We start from the raw sequence: 22,858 nt of genomic DNA on the forward strand, positions 1-22,858 counted from the left end.
GATTTTACGAGATTTGCTCTCCAAAAAAGGGTGAACTCGTCTTTATATCGGCTGCATCAGGAGTTGTAGGTTAGCTTGTTGGCCAATTTGCTAAGCTATTTAGGTGTTATGTCGTTGGAAGCGCAGGATCACAACATAATGTCTTTTAATTACTCTTTTAAATTAATTTATAAAAATCCATTCACCAACTTCTTTTTTCAATTTGAATTTGCATAATTTGTTGGTGCTTAAATAAATATGGAACATAATAGTAATAATTAACATAAATAACCATACAGTCAAAAGTCAACTCTAATTCAAGGTTTAAAATATTCAATAAGCATTATCTTTAATAAAAAATATTAATAAAAATAACCTCAGCAATTATCTTCATACTGAAGCAGCAATTTTCTTTTTGGGGCTGTAATTACTTTATATTTTTTAGAGTTAATTTATTTATATATATTACTTTGTTCAAGGTTGACCTTTTGAAGAACATATTGGGGTTTGATGATGCATTCAACTACAATGAAGAATCGTACCTGAATGAAGCCATAAAGAGGTATATATATAAAGTGACAAAATTAATTAATTTCTTTTACATATAATTAACTGATCTGACCATATAGATTATGGGCCAACAAGATATTGGGTCGGGTTGGGCCGGTCCAATCCAAAGATATATATATACATATAGCCCATATGGCCCTGGCTAGCCACATAAATAAATAAAATATAGCCCTCGGCCGTAGAAATATAAAAATCATCTTTATTAGTTTTGAAACATCACTTGAAAAGACTAGTTAACGACATAATTGATTTATGTTTCCTAGGTGAAATAATTCTGCGACAAATTCAACCATCACACTAATAAAAATATGAAACATCTATGTTACTAATAATTCCGCTGGTGGATAACTTCGACCTAAGGTCGATCAGGATGGTTATGCTAGGGGCGGCGCCGCTGGGGAAGGAGCTGGAAGCGGCTCTGCTCAGCCGCGTGTCGCATGCGGTTTTTGGACAGGTGAAAAGTGAAAAATAACTGCTATACCTAACTTCATTTTTCATGTCCTTCAAATAATCATTTAATACCAGAAACACTAAATTCAATTTAATTACTCCCTATATTTGCGTTGAGATTATAAGAATTATACTACTAATTGATTTACTTTGTTTTACTCTAAATTCAGTGTTAGGAAAATTAGTTGGGTAGGTGGAGGAATGTGAAAATAGGTCGAATTAATTTGTCATTACTCCTCATTGATGTGATGCATATATATCTAATCGATTCGAATCTTTATCATGGTACCACTTGCATCTAATACTTTGACAATTTTGGATTATAATATAACTAAATATTACTTACGAAAAATTATAGTATGGACAAACAGGCTAGGAAATTTATTTTTATTATTCAGCCCATTAATTTTTTATTTTTTTCCAATAACATGAATTCCCTGTGGTCTATCTAACCCACCTATAATAATGGACAAACGGGCTAGGAAGTTTATGTTTATTAGTCGGCCCATGAATTTATTATTTTTCTCTCATATCTTTGAATTCCTCGTGGTCTATCTAACCCACCTAGAATAAAAAAGGATATAAATTATGATAATATTATTATTATCATACATGGCTAAGTACATAACTTTGTGTACAAATTTTTAACATGCATGTTACGTGGTAGCAACTGCAGAGATTGGCAGTCATTCTATGATTAATTAAACAATTTATTAAAATTACCCGACAAAGACGGGAGCATCACTATAAAAAAAGGGTTAAATAAAATGAAATAAAATTAAGTATGCCATTCTATTGTTCAATAAATAAATGTTGAATTTGTTGAAAATTCGGTGCAATATCTCTCTCTAGGAACCGTGCATTTAGTTATATTATAAATCAAAATTGACAAAGTATTAGATGCAAGTGGTACCATAATAAGGATTCAAATCGATTAGTTATATATGCAATACATCAATAGGGAGTAATGACAAGTTAATCCGACTTAACTTCACATTCCTCCACCTACCCAACTAATTTTCGTAACACTGAATTTAGAGTAAAATAAAGTTAATCAATTAGTTGTATAATTCTTATAATCTCTACACAAATATAGGGACTAATTAAATTGAATTTAGTGTTTCCGGTATTAAATGATCATTTAAAGGACATGAAAAGTGAAGTAAGGAATATAAGTTATTTTTTACTTTTCACCTGTCCAAAACCGTCTGCGACTTCCAGCTCGTTCCCAAGCAGCACCGCCCCTGACAGAACCATCCTAATCGAGCTCAGGTCGAAGTTATCCACCAACGGAAATATTATTGACATAGATGTTTGGACATTTTTATTAGTGTGATGGTAGAACATGTCGCAGAATTATTTCACCTACTGACATAGATCAATTGTTGTAACACCCCATATTTTGTATTTACATTCACATATATCCCTATATATATATATATATATATTATAGGGATGTATTCATATCCAAAAGCTAAGTATAAGTGAAACACAAAACACATGGAATCCATTGGTTTTGTGATCTAACGGTTAGATTAATGCCACGTGTCATCTAATAATGTAGATTTTTAGCCTAATAATGTACCTCGGCTAATAATGTAGCATTTTGTTTAAAAATGTACAGTTTTAGTCTAATAATGTAAATTTCTAGTCTAATGTACCTCGGCTAATAATGTAGATTTTTAGTATGATAATGTAACTAATCACAATCATCCAATCTAATGATCCAAGGGTTGTGATTTGTGTTGTGTTTTACACTAAGATGCTGTAAGGACCCTAGCACACCCCATTATATATAGGTATATATATATATAGATTGCAGTAATTACTCCTATTTAAATCCTCCAATAAAAAAAATCACCAAATATTCTATTACTATTCACAGTTTTATGTTCGTCAACTTAATACTAATTTAAAAATATTAATAATCACAGATAAATTTCAAGATCAATTAAATGCATTCCATAGACTACTCATTTTATCTATCCATTCCATGTGTGTTTCATGTCTTTTATTCCCTTAATCAAATTCTAAGTTACTATTTCCACTAGTTACTTTATACTCCGTAATTACTAATCTTACTTAGTAAATCCTCAAATTTAGTTTAACATTCATAGTCATTCTAAATCATATTTCTTTTACCAAATCTTATAAATAAAACTCATTAACCTTATCAACTAAATTTCTTTAATCTCAATTATTTGCAATCGTTAGAATATGCTTCAATCATCAATTCTAGTCTCATTTCTATGGTTAATCCACTCACATAATCACACTTAGTTATTAGTCATTACCATATTCAATTCCTTACTCAAAAAAAAAATCTTTCACTTCAATATTCCAATCAATTTTCCAAAATATATCAAATGGCCATTATAAATTCTAATAAATTTATTTTGGTCACTAAATAAGATATATTATTCATTTTCAACAACAATTTGACCAATTAAGATTCATGGATTAATGCACTAAGATAGTCAGTTCATACCCAAAATCATACATAGGTTCAACTCAATTTAGTTCAATGGAAAAACTAATGATTCCGACGTCTACGGACAAGGATTGATAGATAAACTCAAAACGTAACACACACCTTATTTGACAACCAACGATGTCAGAAAATTTTTACCTCATAACCTATCATAAGTTTCAAATAAAAGAAAAATAGGATAAAAGAGAGCCCTACCTTGATAACCATACGTTGGTTCGACTGGTTCAAAGCGTCAACACAAATTAAGTGAAACTTTCATAGATTGCAACTTCTTCTTCCTCCTTTGATTACTAATCGGTTGATTCTCCAAAGTGGGGTGAATAGTAGGCTAGTAGCTATATTTGATTTTACAGCAAGAGCCACATTATTTAATTAATTATGAATAGTAAATGACAAATGACACTATTTTGATCATTCATATTCTTTCTAGATGATTCCATATATAATTGTCTTTATTGTAGTAAAAAAAATTACAAACCTAAAAAAATTGTGCCTCTCGAAGAGTTTTGGAGATAAAAATATACATAGCATCTTTTATGCAAAATGACCATTTCTCCCTTCTATTGTATACGCTATATAATTTCCGATTTAATTCTATTTTCTTGCTCAATCTTACTGACGTGATACTTGTGTAACCCCAATTCTATATAAAATAACATTCAGTGTTGTGCACAAATTAAAAAAATTTCAGCCTAAATTGACAAATTTAGGTAGAAAGGAATTTTCCAACTAAACCCTGATTTGGGGTGTTACAATTATGTCGTGAACTAGTCTTTTCAGCACAACTTTTTTGAAGCGGACTGCTATTTGTTCAACAATCGTTGGCCGCCAGCGGTCCGCTGGGCGGGTCGAATGCTCCAGATTTTCATCTTCGAGTTTTAGCTATCTTTTTAGGCTCAAATTTGCACATTTCTCACAAAACACGTCAAAATACCAAAATAGATAAAATATATAATTATTGGACATGTAATGCAACATTGATACTCAAAATGGACCAAATAAAGGCCCTAAAATAGTGCAAAAACCGAGCATATCAAAGAGTATGACTCCCATTTCGTTAATATTTTCAATTCACTTTCTATTAACATTTTTAAAAATTCGTGGTGGATAAAGTGTGACTTTCAATAGCTAACGTAGGGAGTAGAATTTTCTTGTGGCAGCTTTTTCAAGATTTCATAGTTATGAGTTGATAAAATATGTAGATTCATATTGATTGTTTTTATTAAAAGCATGGAAAAGAGAAAATGAAATACAGAGATATATAGTAGGAGGATAGAAATTTATTTTAGCAAACATGAAAGTAAAACACGCAGTCCCAAATTAATAGTAGATCAATTGTCATTGTTGCGGCTATAGTTGATCAATTGTCATTGTTGCGGAGCAAATACTTAGCACAGAGCAGCATGAGGCCAATGTATGGTTTAATGGAAGCGATTTCAACATTAGCCGCAGCTTCTTCTTTGAGATCGTCCTCGATCGTAGATCGAGTTATACACTGCTTCTCGTTTCCCTCCACCTCTATCACATTGAATCTCATACGATACAGCGTGAACCCTAGATCCAGAAATCCTCCTTCCACAACCTCTGCCTCCTTCACACGCTTCTCGTTATCCACCACCACGAATTTCTCCTTGAACGACTTCATTCCCCCTCCCATCCCTGCTCAATTAATCAATTAATTAATAATTACATAAATCTAGCGGAAGTTGATTGAACTGAATGTGGATGGTACCTGGACGGAAAACGGCCTCGAGAATGGTTCCGGCGCCGCCGTCCCCTTGGACGACGTCGACCCGGCTGATAAAGTCGGAGTTGGCTTTCTCTGCCACTTTGGGGAGCTGTAGAGTGCCGTAGAGCTTCCACGCTTCGGTTGCCGGTACATCAACCGTCATCTCAGCGGACATTGTTCTGTACATCTTCGATTTCTGGTTGCGGCAGATGTGATGTCTATGCACTACAAAGAGGAGTTGAGATTGAGAGGGTTATTATTTATAAAATAAGGGTGTGGTTGAATTGGTAAATAGGGGCATTCATAGAGCATTTAACGGCCCAATATAGTGTTTGATTTGTTGGTTAAATTTTCTGTGTGACTCGTTTAATGGGAAATGGCCCGTTGAATTATGGCTGAAAATGACTGTTTTATTATCATGAAAAATTCAGTGATAATAATATGTGCAACACTATTTCAACTTTAAATTACATAGAATTTACTAATATAGCCCTCGGCCGTAGAAATATAAAAATCATCTTTATTAGTTTTGAAACATCACTTGAAAAGACTAGTTGAAGACATAATTGATTTATGTTTCATAGGTGAAATAATTCTGCTACAAATTCAACCATCACACTAATAAAAATATGAAACATCTATGTTACTAATAATTCCGCTGGTGGATAACTTCGACCTAAGGTCGATCAGGATGGTTATGCTAGGGGCGGCGCCGCCGGGGAAGGAGCTGGAAGCAGCTCTGCTCAGCCGCGTGTCGCATGCGGTTTTTGGACAGGTGAAAAGTGAAAAATAACTGATATACCTAACTTCATTTTCATGTCCTTCAAATGATCATTTAATACCAGAAACACTAAATTCAATTTAATTACTCCCTATATTTGTGTTGAGATTATAAGAATTATACTACTAATTGATTTACTTTGTTTTACTCTAAATTCAGTGTTAGGAAAATTAGTTGGGTACGTGGAGGAACGTGAAGTTAGGTCGGATTAATTTGTCATTACTCCTCATTGATGTGATGCATATATATCTAATCGATTTGAATCTTTATCATGGTACCACTTGCATCTAATACTATGACAATTTTGGATTATAATATAACTAAATATTACTTACGAAAAAATATAGTATGGACAAACAGGCTAGGAAATTTATGTTTATTATTCAGCCCATGACTTTATTATTTTTTTCCGATAACATGAATTCCCTGAGGTCTATCTAACCCACCTAGAATAATGGACAAACGGGCTAGGAAGTTTATGTTTATTAGTCGGCCCATGAATTTATTATTTTTGTCTAATATCTTTGAATTCCTTGTGGTCTATCTAACCCACCTAGAATAAAAAAGGATATAAATTATGATAATATTATTATTATGATACATGGCTAAGTACATAACTTCGTGTACAAATTTTTAACATGCATGTTACGTGGTAGCAACTGCAGAGACTGGCAATCATTCTATAATTAATTAAACAATTTATTGAAATTAACCGACAAAGACGGGAGCATCACTATAAAAAAAAGGGTTAAATAAAATGAAATAAAATTAAGTATGCCATTCTATTGTTCAATAAATAAATGTTGAATTTGTTGAAAATTCGGTGCAATATCTCTCTCTAGGAACCGTGCATTTAGTTATATTATAAATCAAAATTGACAAAGTATTAGATGCAAGTGGTACCATAATAAGGATTCAAATCGATTAGTTATATATGCAATACATCAATAGGGAGTAATGACAAGTTAATCCGACTTAACTTCACATTCCTCCACCTACCCAACTAATTTTCCTAACACTGAATTTAGAGTAAAATAAAGTTAATCAATTAGTTGTATAATTCTTATAATCTCTACACAAATATAGGGACTAATTAAATTGAATTTAGTGTTTCCGGTATTAAATGATCATTTAAAGGACATGAAAAATGTAGTAAGGAATATAAGTTATTTTTCACTTTTCACCTGTACAAAACTGTCTGCGACTTCCAGCTCGTTCCCCAGCAGCACCGCCCCTGACAGAACCATCCTAATCGAGCTCAGGTCGAAGTTATCCACCAACGGAATTATTATTGACATAGATGTTTCACATTTTTATTAGTGTGATGGTAGAACGTGTCGCAGAATTATTTCACCTACTGACATAGATCAATTGTTGTAACACCCCATATTTTGTATTTACATTCATATATATATATATATATATATATATATATATATAGGGATGTATTCATTTCCTTTTCTCATATTTCCTCCTTTTTCCTTTTTAATCTCAACCTTTAATTCCAGCAATCTTGTGGCTTAAAAAAATCGCTGATTCCATTTAATTATTATCAATTAAAAATCGATTAAGGGCAGATTTGGTAGATAATATTGTGTTAGTTATGGAAATTCCATGATTCTCTCCTTTGCAAATATTACGGTTTATTTTCTTCTCTCACGTCGAAGAAGGCAGAGAAGCGTCAGACGTATATGATTCTGCATTACTATTTTTTTGGAAGGTTTCAATTATCACAAATCTAAATCCTATTGTTAATCAGTCGTTGGTAGTCAGAGTTTGATCTTAAGCAATGGAAGAAGGTAAATCATGAATTAGCATGTTTTTTTAATGTTGCGGATCTTTCTGTAGAAGTGGTAGCAGTTTGATTATTTGATTTTTAATCAACAATTAAATTGTGTTTTGTGTTGCCATGGTATAACATTATTGCTTTCTGTGAGAACTTTCTCCATGGATTCGCTAGCGGCATATGTAGGGTATTAGGTTGAGACGAAGCATATAATGCACGTATTGACGATGTATAATGCACTTAGGTTTCTATATAATGCATAATTCGTGAGAGGCAATGTTTCGGGTAAAAAAGATTTCGTCTGGATTGCGCGGTGTGGTGCACGTTGCTTGTTTCCCCTAAGGGTTTAATAAGCCTAGGGGGTAGGGTGTCGTATGTACAAGTTGTATTAGTTTGATTAATTGATTTTTAATCAACAATAAAATCATGTTTTTTGTTGACGTGGTATAACATTACTGCTTGCTGTGAGAAATTTCTCCAAGGATTCGCGGGCGGCATATGTAGGGTATTAGGTTGAGACTCGGCATATAATGCACGTATTGACGACGTATGATGCACTTAGATGTCTATATAATGCATAATTAGTGAGCGAGATTGTTTCGGGTAAAAAAGATAGGGTCGTCTGGTTTGCGATTTGTAGCGCACATTGCTTGTTTCCCCTAAGGGTTTAATAAGCCTAGGGGGTAGGGTGTAGTATGTAGGGGGTAGGTTTTAATCAACAATTAAATCGTGTTTTGTGTTGACATTGTATAACATTATTGATTGCTTTGGGAATTTTCTCCATGGCTTCGCTAGCGGCATATGTAGGGTATTAGGTTGAGACGAAGCATATAATGCACGTATTGACAATGTATAATGCACTTAGGTTTCTATATAATGCATAATTCGTGAGAGGCAATGTTTCGGGTAAAAAAGATTTCGTCTGGATTGCGCGGTGTGGTGCACGTTGCTTGTTTCCCCTAAGGGTTTAATAAGCCTAGGGGGTAGGGTGTAGTATGTAAAAAACAACATTTTTAATACATATACCACAACATGTACTCCGTAACAACGTTTTTATTAGTATGTGTTATACGTATGCATAAATCACGTGTTTGTCTATCTGAATAATTTGACATATTGAAATCGTGAAAATCGTGCATTACTTGTCAGCATATTATATTGCAAAGTTGTTATATTAAGCTGACCCCTTTTTTCCAATTATGTACATTGGTTGTTGTACCTGAATGTCCTCCCTCGATGAAGCCTGTTGTAGGTCAGAAATTCCAGTCATTGGATTCCGCTATTGCTTTCTACGACATATATGCCCGGGCAGTTGGCTTTGATACGCGCAAACAAGCTATGAGGAAGGTTGATGATGTCACCACGTGGTACAAGTTGTATGCAATAGGGAAGGACGGAAGAAGGGTGAAGAGGATGACCAGTTGAATGCCCGTTCTGGTTTCACAATCAAGCGTAGGAAGTTATCTAAGCGGTGTGGTTGTGCAGCTAATATATCCTTCAGGTTTTTCTCGGAAGATTGCTCGTCAGGATACATAATTCAGGAGTTCAATGAGATTCATAACCATCATATGGTTGAGACGGAACAACAGAAATTCATGTCAAGTAATCGCAAGTTGGATGATGTGCATCACAAATTTATACTAGACTGTTCCAGGGCGAATATAGGACCCACGCTTACATTTAAGGTATTGAAGGAGATTCTTGGTGGGTTTGACCTGGCTGGTTGCACTGTGGGGGATATCAGGAATGCCTCACGGGACATAAAAGCATATGCACAAGGAGTTGATGTACAAATGGTGTTGGATGACATGGCTAGGAAGAAGGAGATGTCCGAGGCTTTCACCTATCACTACGAAGTTAACGAATTTGACCAGTTGGTTGTTTTGTTTTGGTGCGATGGTGTGATGAAGAGAAATTACCACATGTTTGGTGACATTGTGTCCTTCGACTCCACATACAACACAAATAGGTACAAAACTAAATAATGTGTTGTTTATGTTATATTCTATTAATGTATTGTATATTGTATGCATTATTTGTTTGATGTTACTGCATTATGTACTGCCGTAAGTTGCATTATTATACGATTATGCTTATGACGACCGGTTGTTGTCATGTCCGCAGGTACTGTATGATATTCACTCCTTTCACTGGAAAGGATAATCATGGTAGTCCTGTGACATTTGCGGCCGGGTTGGTGTGCAGCGAGAAAACAGGGGCATTTGCTTGGCTGTTCAGACATTTTATAGATTGTATGGGTGTAGCACCTAGGATGATTGTGACCGATCATGATTTGGGTATGCGATCAGCGATTGAAGAAGTCCTCGTCGGCACGCGTCACCGTTGGTGTAAGTGGCATATAATGCATAAATTGGCAGTCAAGGTACCAAACAGATTATTGCGGGACGACGATTTCAAAAAGGAGTTTAACGCTTGTGTTTGGTCGGACCTATTAGAGCCGGAGGAATTCGAGGAGGAGTGGAATAGATTGGTTGAACATCATCAGCTGGAGGACATCGACTGGTTCAACACACTGTATGCATATAGGAGGTACTGGATACCGGCGTACTTTAGGGATTTTCCTATGGGTTCGATGATTAGGACTACGTCCATATCTGAACCAGAGAACAGTTTCTACAAAAATTATCTGAAGCCCCGAGCAAACATAGCTGAATTCTACCTGAGTTTCAACCACGCCATAGAATTCCAACGAAATAGTAGAACAGCTTTGGACTACCACGATGCCACGTCCATACCCATACTCGCAACTACTCTGCCGTTCGAGAAACATGCTTCTACATTGTTTACCGACAGTATGTTCAGGAAAATACAAGAAGAAATAGTCGAAGGTAATGACAGATGTCGTGTGCTGAGTTTTATGTCAGGAGAAACTGCTGACACATACAAGCTTGGCGATAGCAAGCGCAATGCATATTTTGTTCGTCATGACAAGACGGATGATTCTTACTCGTGCGAATGCAAGCTTTTTAGTCGCCATGGTTATTTGTGCAGTCATATTTTCTTCCTATTTCGGAACAATGAGGTGAAAAAAATCCCGGAGAAATATTGTGAAAGCAGATGGATGAAGACGCCCTTAGCCAAGGCTGTACACGGGGAGTTTCAGGAACGCTTGCTTACTCACTCATCCGCTGACGATAGGCAAACTGTGTCAAAGAAGGCGATTTCGATGTTTTATGGGTTTCTTAGACAGTTTGAGACCGACATCGGCGCATTACGTGCATTTGTAGCTGGCGTCGAAGAACTTGGCAACTCACTTCAAACTGGTAATCCGGTAACCTCAGTCGCTGAGAAGAGGCGTATGGTTGAAGAGTTTTACGGAATGGCAAGGCCTGAAACTGTTGCAGTACATCCTCCCGATGTTGTGAAGATGAAGGGTCACGCCAGCAGCTCGGCGAGCCGTCTGATTTCAAAGAGAGACAAGGCTATAAAGGATGCGACTAGGCCTCTTAGACGGTGTAAGGGTTGCGATGAGATGGGTCATCACGACTCTAGGAATTGTCCTGTGCTTAAAGAGATGAGGATGGAGAAGGATGCTGGCAAGGGGAAAAATCCAGCTTGAATCATATCTTTAAAAAAATTCCTGCATTTGTTGTTCCTTTGGTCGATTCTTTATTTTTAGTAGGATGGTTGTAATAGAATCTCTTGGTTTACTTGGTTTGGGTGAAAAATATGTCGGTTTATTAGATGGTTAAACATCTGTCCCTAACACTTTTCGTGAGCATTATTTTAACTCAAGCATTGAAGGCCAAATACATTATACGGTTTCCATTAACAATTATAAAACATATATACACATTCTAGGAGTACTAAATATACGTTCTACTATATCAGGTATGCAATCAACAAATGCATTATTTATTGTTGCAATTGCATTAGACATAACGATTGTTGCATTAATTGTGTAATATACACAAACAACGTTTGTGTATGCATAATATAATACGAATACTTACAGTATATGCAGACATGATGCACATACAATGGAGGCCTACTATGTATTTGTTGCAAATTATTAGGTGTGCAATAAACGAATGCATTATTTAGTTGAGGCGCTAGCATTACGCCCAACGATTGTTGCATTATCCATGTAAAATACGCAAAGAAAGTTTCGTAATGCATAATATATTACGAATACTTATGTTAGGAGCAGATATTATATACAAATATAAATGCGTACTACATACATGGATTAATATGTATTAGGTGTATAAAAAAATGCATTATTTAGTGTTGCCATTGCATTGCGCACAAGAATTAGTGCATTATTTGGCATCTGTAAAGCATTACGACAGTTAAACGACCACCTATTTTGAACAAAACAAAATTACAAACACGACAAAGGACATAATACACCAAGTACACAAAAAGTATTTTCATCCGTCTGATTAAAAGGAATGCACATACGGTTCTGATGAGTGCTCACAAGATAAAATTCAAAAAGACTTTCTCAAAAACATTGGTAAGTGTATTGAAGGTTGTAATAATATCTAAAATGCTAAGTCTTCCAACAAATACCAGAGAGTCCCGCACTACAAACCATAATTTTCTACCCAGCATTCGAAATTGAAATTTGCAGGTTTTTCTTTCCAGAACTTGTTTGCATTTTTTTGGTTTGCGGCACCGCGGACATTGTGAGCACAAGTCAGTAACGCCCTTGCGAACTTGATTCGAAACATTTCAATACTTTTGTTTCCCTTCGCTGTGAGCCCGCATTCCCAGTCTTTCTCCTTCTCTCCAAAGTAGGTTTCCAAGTGGCGCATGACATACACACCATTCTCACATATGGACAGGTTGTTCCGCCACGGCATTGCAACTACATGTGTTGTGCACTTTCGTATCACATCAGCCAGTCTGGAGTCGTTGCACTTATCTATTGCGTCAGCCATGAATTTCCGCTAAAACAAAAACATACATAATTTTACCGCATCACCAAAATATGTTTTAATGCATAAAAGGAAAAAAAATAGAGTGGTCACATATCATACCAGCAAAGATGGTGTGTCCCCATATTTGTCGCCGAACGATGCGTGCGACTCTGTGAGGGTGTGGTCAATAATGTTGATCTTGCCATCCGGCACATCGAAACAGACCACATATTGATGTATCTTCCCCCAAATTGGGAAGAAGATCTACACGACGAAGTTAACAATAAATGTTATTGTAAGATGTCCTAAACAATTGATTCTCATACAAATAAGTTTATATTCACACTAACCAGATCGTGTTTCTCCCATTTGCTGTATCCTGCTGCTAGTGCCTCCTCAAAAAGAATGGTCCAAAAAGACGCAAATCTCCTTTCTTCATCCCACTCTTCAGGGCTATCTATCAGTGATGGTGCCTACAATCGTTGTCGGTACTTCAGGTACTTATGTTGCAGAGTAATATTCATTTCGTAAATAGATAAAATAATAGATTCACTCACGCATGGCCTTGTCGAAAAGAAGAGTCTGGACGCTGTATATGGTGCCTTGTGCTTCTCCATATTGTTCAAATATGAGCACCAAGTGTCCACGATGACCGGGCTGACAGGTTTAAATGGTGCCAGTGAAAGGAACTCGGACTTCACTGTTTGTTTGTAGGAGTCTTCGTAAACAATTGCATCCCTGCATATCAATATAAAATGCCACGTTAATAATTGCCTACATAAGAACTATCAAATCCAAATAATGAAGCTAAAATCCCAGTAGGTTTATTACTGTTTTCAAAGAATACCAAACCTGATGTAGAATAAACTTCTATTACTGTATGATTACATAATGCACAATGAGAATTTCATAATGCGAAGTTTAGAAATTAATACATGAAATACAAAAAAACAATCAGTAAAGAGAATCACCCTCTTCACACATCAAATGCAACACAAATAATACACACCTGATCGATTTATGCGTCTCCGCTGTGCTCAGAACCCAGAAATATAGTTCCTTGTCATTGCCGTTAGCCTTGGCTGTAAGCCTTACAGCACGCTCGTTGAAAGGAGATCGCATAGCAGGACTAGCTTTCCTTAAACGTGCCGTTTCAACGTTTAAATCCTGCTGCAAATATACAATACACATACAACAATTAGGCAAAATCCTTAAAAGATGTTATCTATTATTTTGTTACCGATCGGATGGCCTCCTTAGCCTTGTTGACCTTCTCCTTTCCTTTTACACGTCCAGCCGCGATTTTCAATGGCACGTCGGAACTAATACCACCCGTCCCAGCCTCAGAAATTACTATCCCCTTCTCCTTTGACAGGGGCGGTCTCTGCGAATGCAAGGTTACAATACAATTCATAAGATAATTAGACATATTGCATAATGCCTAAGATACTCAATATAATGCACCAAACATAATAAATAATGCATATAATGCATAAGATACTCAATATAATGCATGAAACATAATAAATAATGCACATACTGCAATGTATAATGCACATTATATCTGACCTAACAACGTTAGATTAGTACAAACCTTTGTCACTGCAGGTTGTTTCTCCTGTCCACGCTTCAAAGCCATTTCCTTTGTCAGGCCTGATCTGTTATCTTCCTTTCCCTATATTTTCAAGTCAATCAGATACGTGTCTTTACAAGTTCACATAAAAATGTTATGATATACAATACATTAAATTAAATCAAACCTTGACTCTCCCATCGGGACATGACATATTTGATATTACCTTAACACATTTTTGTTTTGTTGTTGTCACCACCTCTTTACCACCTTCTCTAACTCTTCCAGTTTCGTCACCCGACGAACCCACCTTAGCATTTCCACCTTTCGTAATCTCCCTTCGCTCGTGTACCGTCTCCCCTACTCCACCAGTCTCCTGCGCAATACAACAATCATTTAAATGTTGTCAAAATAACAAAAATTATGTGCGCGAATAAATAATTTGGATACTTACGGCACCAACCACCTCCATGTGTGTTGCTGCAACTGAGGTGTGCACATATGCTGGGACTCCAAGTCCGGCAACATCACCTAATGGAGCAGACATTGTCGCGCCTCCTTGACACACTTCATTTAACGGCCGATCCACATCCGGTGCAACACTTGCTTGGCCATCAGGTTTGGGAGGTTGTACTCCTCCAGCGCTTACACATGCCTCGGGGGTTGGCTGTGTGGCAAACGGGTCGGGGCAGTCAAATCCATCTAAAACAAAAGATGGCCGTGTAAAGCTTTTTGTAATGGACTTTTTTTTGTCGTAGGCTGCCATCATTTTCTCCATCTCAGCAATCCATTCCTGACTGTACTCCTCCTCATCCTCTCTTGCTTGGGTCAAGGGTGTTGTTATTTCGTCATCTCCAACCTCCTCTTCCTCAGGAATCCCCAACAATTTTCTGCCAATTTGACTTCCCACACGGATGCAACCATCGTCAAGTAGCTCGAGAGGGATACTGATGAAATCATCAACCCACATAGAGATAGCGTGGGCCATCAACGCGCTAGAACCAACAAACTTGTCTCTCAGGCGCCTTGCTCTGTGGAGTCCCGTAGAGGACCCTTCTCCCGCAGCCATAGTTGCTCGCCTCTGCATTTCCTCTTCCGCTACCAATCTGTCCTTGTCTACACGTGGCTCTAATCTCCCAGTACCAAACTGGTCGCGTTCTAGATCCTCACGTTGCTTTAGGGAATCGGCTGTCCACCCTTTCATCGTAGGCCAGGTTCGTACTACGCGTCGCCGGATGTGGACCACTCGGTCCACATAGCAGCACTGGAAAAATTATGCAAAAAATAAGGGTTATTGATCAATAATGCAAACTACATTACAAATAATGCATTATGTGACACATTATAATGCAGCATCTGATGATAAATATATAGCATCTCTTTTTTATTAGAAACCTACCACCAGGCAGTGTATTGGCCCGGAGAACAATGGAGACTGTCCGCTAGCCCAGTTCGGGTAAGTGGCCTCAAGGACCGACAACACGTAGCCACACCAATTAAGATTTCTGATATCCGCTACATTGTCGACAAAATGTAAAATCTTCGGCTTGCAGTGGCCGTCAGAAGGAGTTTCTACCAAAGCATTTTCAAGTAGGAACATGAATAGCTTCTTGAATTCATCTCCACCATCCACATCAGCCATCATCATCTGTGCAATATCTTTTGGGGTCATCTTAAATCGTCCCTTCTGGCACCTCTCTGCCAGTAGGTCATTAAATGTGAAGTTTGACTGCTTGCCCGTTGATGGCCTTGATATGACTTGTGGACCACGAGGGAACCCCAACGTTAGGTGGACATCCTCTTCGTCAAGAGTAAGCTATTCACCGCCTGTAAGTTGAATCTGGCAGCGGGCAAGATTTAAGGACCTCAATACCCAATATGCAAGATACGAAGGGATTTCCTTAATGTCGAAATCAAGGACTGCCCCAAATCCAATTTCTGTAACAGCCCTCTTCTGTCTGGGATTCAACTGTTTCAAGCATTCAATGAATTCAGAAGGGGTTCTGCGGCAGTATAGTCGATCCTGTTTTCACCCCGTAGGTTTTTTAGGCTCTCCTTGACTACCAGAGGTCCCAGGTCCTATCTCGGCTAACCTCTCCCTAAATCTTTTAGCAAGGGCCACTGGAATAATGTCGTCGACAACACTGTCTATGTCGACTCTAAGCTGGTTATCTGAAATGGACCAAAAAACACATCATGAACTGAATTTGATTACTGATTAATATGTAAAGCAGAATATATGATGCTGAAGTCGCAATAATTAATAAATTAAACTTAAACACCACAGATAACACCATTAATACATATACCCCAACATATGATGCGTATGACACAATAATTAGTGTATAATACTTAACAACGATAGCTATGACCGTAAATAATGCTTCAAATACTTACTACAATGCAAATATCACATTACATAATGCACAGAATAAAGTAAATAATGCACATAAATTTACAGGTTAACTTTATGCATAAATCATAGAGGACACATAATGCACAGAATGGCCTACAAAAATGCACAGAGTAATCTTAGCCATATTGCATACAATGAACCAAATAATTCTTACTGTCAATCCATATTGTAAAGAATCTATATTCAATCGTCAATCTGAATCCTCTGTAACAATACAGACAACACACCTTTTCAACAGCAATATAATGCATAGATATTGATACATAATGCACGATATGCCCAAAAAAATGCACACAGTAATGTTAAATATCTTATTCTCTAGCACGGTTAACACAAGCAACACACAGACCTGGGACCATTATTATACACAATAAACTAAACTGATACTGAAAAACACAAGATGCGACGGCAATCTACCTGCATCATGTGAGGCTTGCGAGCGCGGACGTCCTCTTTTAGGCATTTTGAACCCGGCATAAAACAGAAATATAAGAGACCTAAATCCATCCCCATTTAACACAACACAATAACGGTTCGACAATTGGTTGTAACTGATTATCCTGATGTAGATATTGTGTTGTGTTAAATGGGGATGGATTTAGGTCTCTTATATTTCTGTTTTATGCCGGGTTCAAAATGCCTAAAAGAGGACGTCCGCGCTCGCAAGCCTCACATGATGCAGGTAGATTGCCGTCGCATCTTGTGTTTTTCAGTATCAGTTTAGTTTATTGTGTATAATAATGGTCCCAGGTCTGTGTGTTGCTTGTGTTAACCGTGCTAGAGAATAAGATATTTAACATTACTGTGTGCATTTGTTTGGGCATATCGTGCATTATGTATCAATATCTATGCATTATATTGCTGTTGAAAAGGTGTGTTGTCTGTATTGTTACAGAGGATTCAGATTGACGATTGAATATAGATTCTTTACAATATGGATTGACAGTAAGAATTATTTGGTTCATTGTATGCAATATGGCTAAGATTACTCTGTGCATTTTTGTAGGCCATTCTGTGCATTATGTGTCCTCTATGATTTATGCATAAAGTTAACCTGTAAATTTATGTGCATTATTCACTTTATTCTGTGCATTATATAACGTGATATTTGCATTGTAGTAAGTATTTGAAGCATTATTTACAGTCATAGCTGTCGTTGTTAAGTATTATACACTAATTATTGTGTCATACGCATCATATGTTGTGGTATATGTATTAATGGTGTTATCTGTGGTGTTTAAGTTTAATTTATTAATTATTGCGACTTCAGCATCATATATTCTGCTTTACATATTAATCAGTAATCAAATTCAGTTCATGATGTGTTTTTTGGTCCATTTCAGATAACCAGCTTAGAGTCGACATAGACAGTGTTGTCGACGACATTATTCCAGTGGCCATTGCTAAAAGATTTAGGGAGAGGTTAGCTGAGATAGGACCTGGGACCTCTGGAAGTCAAGGAGAGCCTAAACAACCTACGGGGCGAAAACAGGATCGACTATACTGCCGCAGAACCCCTTCTGAATTCATTGAATGCTTGAAACAGCTGAATCCCAGACAGAAGAGGGCTGTTACAGAAATTGGATTTGGGGCAGTCCTTGATTTCGACATTAAGGAAATCCCTCCGTATCTTGCATATTGGGTATTGAGGTCCTTAAATCTTGCCCGCTGCCAGATTCAACTTACAGGCGGTGAATACCTTACTCTTGACGAAGAGGATGTCCACCTAACGTTGGGGTTCCCTCGTGGTCCACAAGTCATATCAAGGCCATCAACGGGCAAGCAGTCAAACTTCACATTTAATGACCTACTGGCAGAGAGGTGCCAGAAGGGACCATTTAAGATGACCCCAAAAGATATTGCACAGATGATGATGGCCGATGTGGATGGTGGAGATGAATTCAAGAAGCTATTCATGTTCCTACTTGAAAATGCTTTGGTAGAAACTCCTTTTGACGGCCACTGCAAGCCGAAGATTTTACATTTTGTCGACAATGTAGCGGATATCAGAAATCTTAATTGGTGTGGCTACGTGTTGTCGGTCCTTGAGGCCACTTACCCGAGCTGGGCTAGCGGACAGTCTCCATTGTTCTCCGGGCCAATACACTGCCTGGTGGTAGGTTTCTAATAAAAAAGAGATGCTATATATTTATCATCAGATGCTGCATTATAATGTGTCACATAATGCATTATTTGTAATGTAGTTTGCATTATTGATCAATAACCCTTATTTTTTGCATAATTTTTCCAGTGCTGCTATGTGGACCGCGTGGTCCACATCCGGCGACGCGTAGTACGAACCTGGCCTACGATGAAAGGGTGGACAGCCGATTCCCTAAAGCAACGTGAGGATCTAGAACGCGACCAGTTTGGTACTGGGAGATTAGAGCCACGTGTAGACAAGGACAGATTGGTAGCGGAAGAGGAAATGCAGAGGCGAGCAACTATGGCTGCGGGAGAAGGGTCCTCTACGGGACTCCACAGAGCAAGGTGCCTAAGAGACAAGTTTGTTGGTTCTAGCGCGTTGATGGCCCACGCTATCTCTATGTGGGTTGATGATTTCATCAGTATCCCTCTCGAGCTACTTGACGATGGTTGCATCCGTGTGGGAAGTCAAATTGGCAGAAAATTGTTGGGGATTCCTGAGGAAGAGGAGGTTGGAGATGACGAAATAACAACACCCTTGACCCAAGCAAGAGAGGATGAGGAGGAGTACAGTCAGGAATGGATTGCTGAGATGGAGAAAATGATGGCAGCCTACGACAAAAAAAAGTCCATTACAAAAAGCTTTACACGGCCATCTTTTGTTTTAGATGGATTTGACTGCCCCGACCCGTTTGCCACACAGCCAACCCCCGAGGCATGTGTAAGCGCTGGAGGACAACCCCCAAACCTGATGGCCAAGCAAGTGTTGCACCGGATGTGGATCGGCCGTTAAATGAAGTGTGTCAAGGAGGCGCGACAATGTCTGCTCCATTAGGTGATGTTGCCGGACTTGGAGTCCCAGCATATGTGCACACCTCAGTTGCAACAACACACATGGAGGTGGTTGGTGCCGTAAGTATCCAAATTAGTTATTCGCGCACATAATTTTTGTTATTTTGACAACATTTAAATGATTGTTGTATTGCGCAGGAGACTGGTGGAGTAGGGGAGACGGTACACGAGCGAAGGGAGATTACGAAAGGTGGAAATGCTAAGGTGGGTTCGTCGGGTGACGAAACTGGAAGAGTTAGAGAAGGTGGTAAAGAGGTGGTGACAACAACAAAACAAAAATGTGTTAAGGTAATATCAGATATGTCATGTCCCGATGGGAGAGTCAAGGTTTGATTTAATTTAATGTATTGTATATCATAACATTTTTATGTGAACTTGTAAAGACACATATCTGATTGACTTGAAAACATAGGGAAAGGAAGATAACAGATCAGGCCTGACAAAGGAAATGGCTTTGAAGCGTGGACAGGAGAAACAACCTGCAGTGACAAAGGTTTGTACTAATCTAACGTTGTTAGGTCAGATATAATGTGCATTATACATTGCAGTATGTGCATTATTTATTATGTTTCATGCATTATATTGAGTATCTTATGCATTATATGCATTATTTATTATGTTTGGTGCATTATATTGAGTATCTTAGGCATTATGCAGTATGTCTAATTATCTTATGAATTGTATTGTAACCTTGCATTCGCAGAGACCGCCCCTGTCAAAGGAGAAGGGGATAGTAATTTCTGAGGCTGGGACGGGTGGTATTAGTTCCGACGTGCCATTGAAAATCGCGGCTGGACGTGTAAAAGGAAAGGAGAAGGTCAACAAGGCTAAGGAGGCCATCCGATCGGTAACAAAATAATAGATAACATCTTTTAAGGATTTTGCCTAATTGTTGTATGTGTATTGTATATTTGCAGCAGGATTTAAACGTTGAAACGGCACGTTTAAGGAAAGCTAGTCCTGCTATGCGATCTCCTTTCAACGAGCGTGCTGTAAGGCTTACAGCCAAGGCTAACGGCAATGACAAGGAACTATATTTCTGGGTTCTGAGCACAGCGGAGACACATAAATCGATCAGGTGTGTATTATTTGTGTTGCATTTGATGTGTGAAGAGGGTGATTCTCTTTACTGATTGTTTTTTTGTATTTCATGTATTAATTTCTAAACTTCGCATTATGAAATTCTCATTGTGCATTATGTAATCATACAGTAATAGAAGTTTATTCTACATTAGGTTTGGTATTCTTTGAAAACAGTAATAAACCTACTGGGATTTTAGCTTCATTATTTGGATTTGATAGTGCTTATGTAGGCAATTATTAACGTGGCATTTTATATTGATATGCAGGGATGCAATTGTTTACGAAGACTCCTACAAACAAACAGTGAAGTCCGAGTTCCTTTCACTGGCACCATTTAAACCTGTCAGCCCGGTCATCGTGGACACTTGGTGCTCATATTTGAACAATATGGAGAAGCTCAAGGCACCATATACAGCGTCCAGACTCTTCTTTTCGACAAGGCCATGCGTGAGTGAATCTATTATTTTATCTATTTACGAAATGAATATTACTCTGCAACATAAGTACCTGAAGTACCGACAACGATTGTAGGCACCATCGCTGATAGATAGCCCTGAAGAGTGGGATGAAGAAAGGAGATTTGCGTCTTTTTGGACCATTCTTTTTGAGGAGGCACTAGCAGCAGGATACAGCAAATGGGAGAAACACGATCTGGTTAGTGTGAATATAAACTTATTTGTATGAGAATCAATTGTTTAGGACATCTTACAATAACATTTATTGTTAACTTCGTCGTGTAGATCTTCTTCCCAATTTGGGGGAAGATACATCAATATGTGGCCTGTTCGATGTGCCGGATGGCAAGATCAACATTATTGACCACACCCTCACAGAGTCGCACGCATCGTTCGGCGACAAATATGGGGACACACCATCTTTGCTGGTATGATATGTGACCACTCTATTTTTTTTCCTTTTATGCATTAAAACATATTTTGGTGATGCGGTAAAATTATGTATGTTTTTGTTTTAGCGAAAATTCATGGCTGACGCAATAGATAAGTGCAACGACTCCAGACTGGCTGATGTGATACGAAAGTGCACAACACATGTAGTTGCAATGCCGTGGCGGAACAACCTGTCCATATGTGAAAATGGTGTGTATGTCATGCGCCACTTGGAAACCTACTTTGGAGAGAAGGAGAAAGACTGGGAATGTGGGCTCACAGCGAAGGGAAACAAAAGTATTGAAATGTTTCGAATCAAGTTCGCAAGGGCGTTACTGACTTGTGCTCACAATGTCCGCGGTGCCGCAAACCAAAAAAATGCAAACAAGTTCTGGAAAGAAAAACCTGCAAATTTCAATTTCGAATGCTGGGTAGAAAATTATGGTTTGTAGTGCGTGACTCTCTGGTATTTGTTGGAAGACTTAGCATTTTAGATATTATTACAACCTTCAATACACTTACCAATGTTTTTGAGAAAGTCTTTTTGAATTTTATCTTGTGAGCACTCATCAGAACCGTATGTGCATTCCTTTTAATCAGACGGATGAAAATACTTTTTGTGTACTTGGTGTATTATGTCCTTTGTCGTGTTTATAATTTTGTTTTGTTCAAAATAGGTGGTCGTTTAACTGTCGTAATGCTTTACAGATGCCAAATAATGCACTAATTCCTGTGCGCAATGCAATGGCAACACTAAATAATGCATTTTTTTATACACCTAATACATATTAATCCATGTATGTAGTACGCATTTATATTTGTATATAATATCTGCTCCTAACATAAGTATTCGTAATATATTATGCATTACGAAACTTTCTTTGCTTATTTTACATGGATAATGCAACAATCGTTGGGCGTAATGCTAGCGCCTCAACTAAATAATGCATTCGTTTATTACACACCTAATAATTTGCAACAAATACATAGTAGGCCTCCATTGTATGTGCATCATGTCTGCATATACTGTAAGTATTCGTATTATATTATGCATACACAAACGTTGTTTGTGTATATTACACAATTAATGCAACAATCGTTATGTCTAATGCAATTGCAACAATAAATAATGCATTTGTTGATTGCATACCTGATATAGTAGAACGTATATTTAGTACTCCTAGAATGTGTATATATGTTTTGTAATTGTTAATGGAAACCGTATAATGT

General features: G+C 37.6%; 2 protein-coding genes across 2 annotated transcripts; one reads left to right on the top strand and one right to left on the bottom strand.

The window, feature by feature from the left end:
• Window positions 1–4,750: 4,750 nt before the first annotated feature.
• LOC121767875 (norbelladine synthase-like) lies at window positions 4,751–5,468 on the bottom strand. The gene is made up of 2 exons (XM_042164207.1): window positions 5,223–5,468; window positions 4,751–5,149 (listed from the first exon to the last, which is right to left on the bottom strand). Exons 1-2 carry the CDS (start codon window positions 5,404–5,406, stop codon window positions 4,851–4,853), a joined length of 483 nt encoding a protein of 160 aa, XP_042020141.1. The 5' UTR covers window positions 5,407–5,468; the 3' UTR covers window positions 4,751–4,850.
• A 442-nt stretch (window positions 5,469–5,910) lies between these two features.
• Window positions 5,911–11,366, top strand: LOC121766994 (protein FAR1-RELATED SEQUENCE 5-like). The gene is made up of 4 exons (XM_042163214.1): window positions 5,911–5,994; window positions 9,029–9,162; window positions 9,288–9,755; window positions 9,911–11,366. Exons 1-4 carry the CDS (start codon window positions 5,911–5,913, stop codon window positions 11,364–11,366), a joined length of 2,142 nt encoding a protein of 713 aa, XP_042019148.1.
• The last annotated feature ends 11,492 nt before the right edge of the window (window positions 11,367–22,858 follow it).

Source organism: Salvia splendens, chromosome 15, assembly GCF_004379255.2.
Source record: "Salvia splendens isolate huo1 chromosome 15, SspV2, whole genome shotgun sequence".
NCBI classification, from domain to species: Eukaryota; Viridiplantae; Streptophyta; class Magnoliopsida; order Lamiales; family Lamiaceae; genus Salvia; species Salvia splendens.

Bases quoted from the DNA above. Each gene is read 5' to 3' on its own strand.
- LOC121767875 (XM_042164207.1), bottom strand. From the start codon at position 5,406: ATGTACAGAACAATGTCCGCTGAGATGACGGTTGATGTACCGGCAACC. The intron at 5,150-5,222 runs GTACCATCCACA...TTAATTGAGCAG, and splicing joins CGAGGCCGTTTTCCGTCCAG to GGATGGGAGGGGGAATGAAG.
- LOC121766994 (XM_042163214.1), top strand. From the start codon at position 5,911: ATGGTTATGCTAGGGGCGGCGCCGCCGGGGAAGGAGCTGGAAGCAGCT. The intron at 5,995-9,028 runs GTGAAAAGTGAA...CCCTCGATGAAG, and splicing joins CGCATGCGGTTTTTGGACAG to CCTGTTGTAGGTCAGAAATT. The intron at 9,756-9,910 runs GTACAAAACTAA...TCATGTCCGCAG, and splicing joins TCCACATACAACACAAATAG to GTACTGTATGATATTCACTC.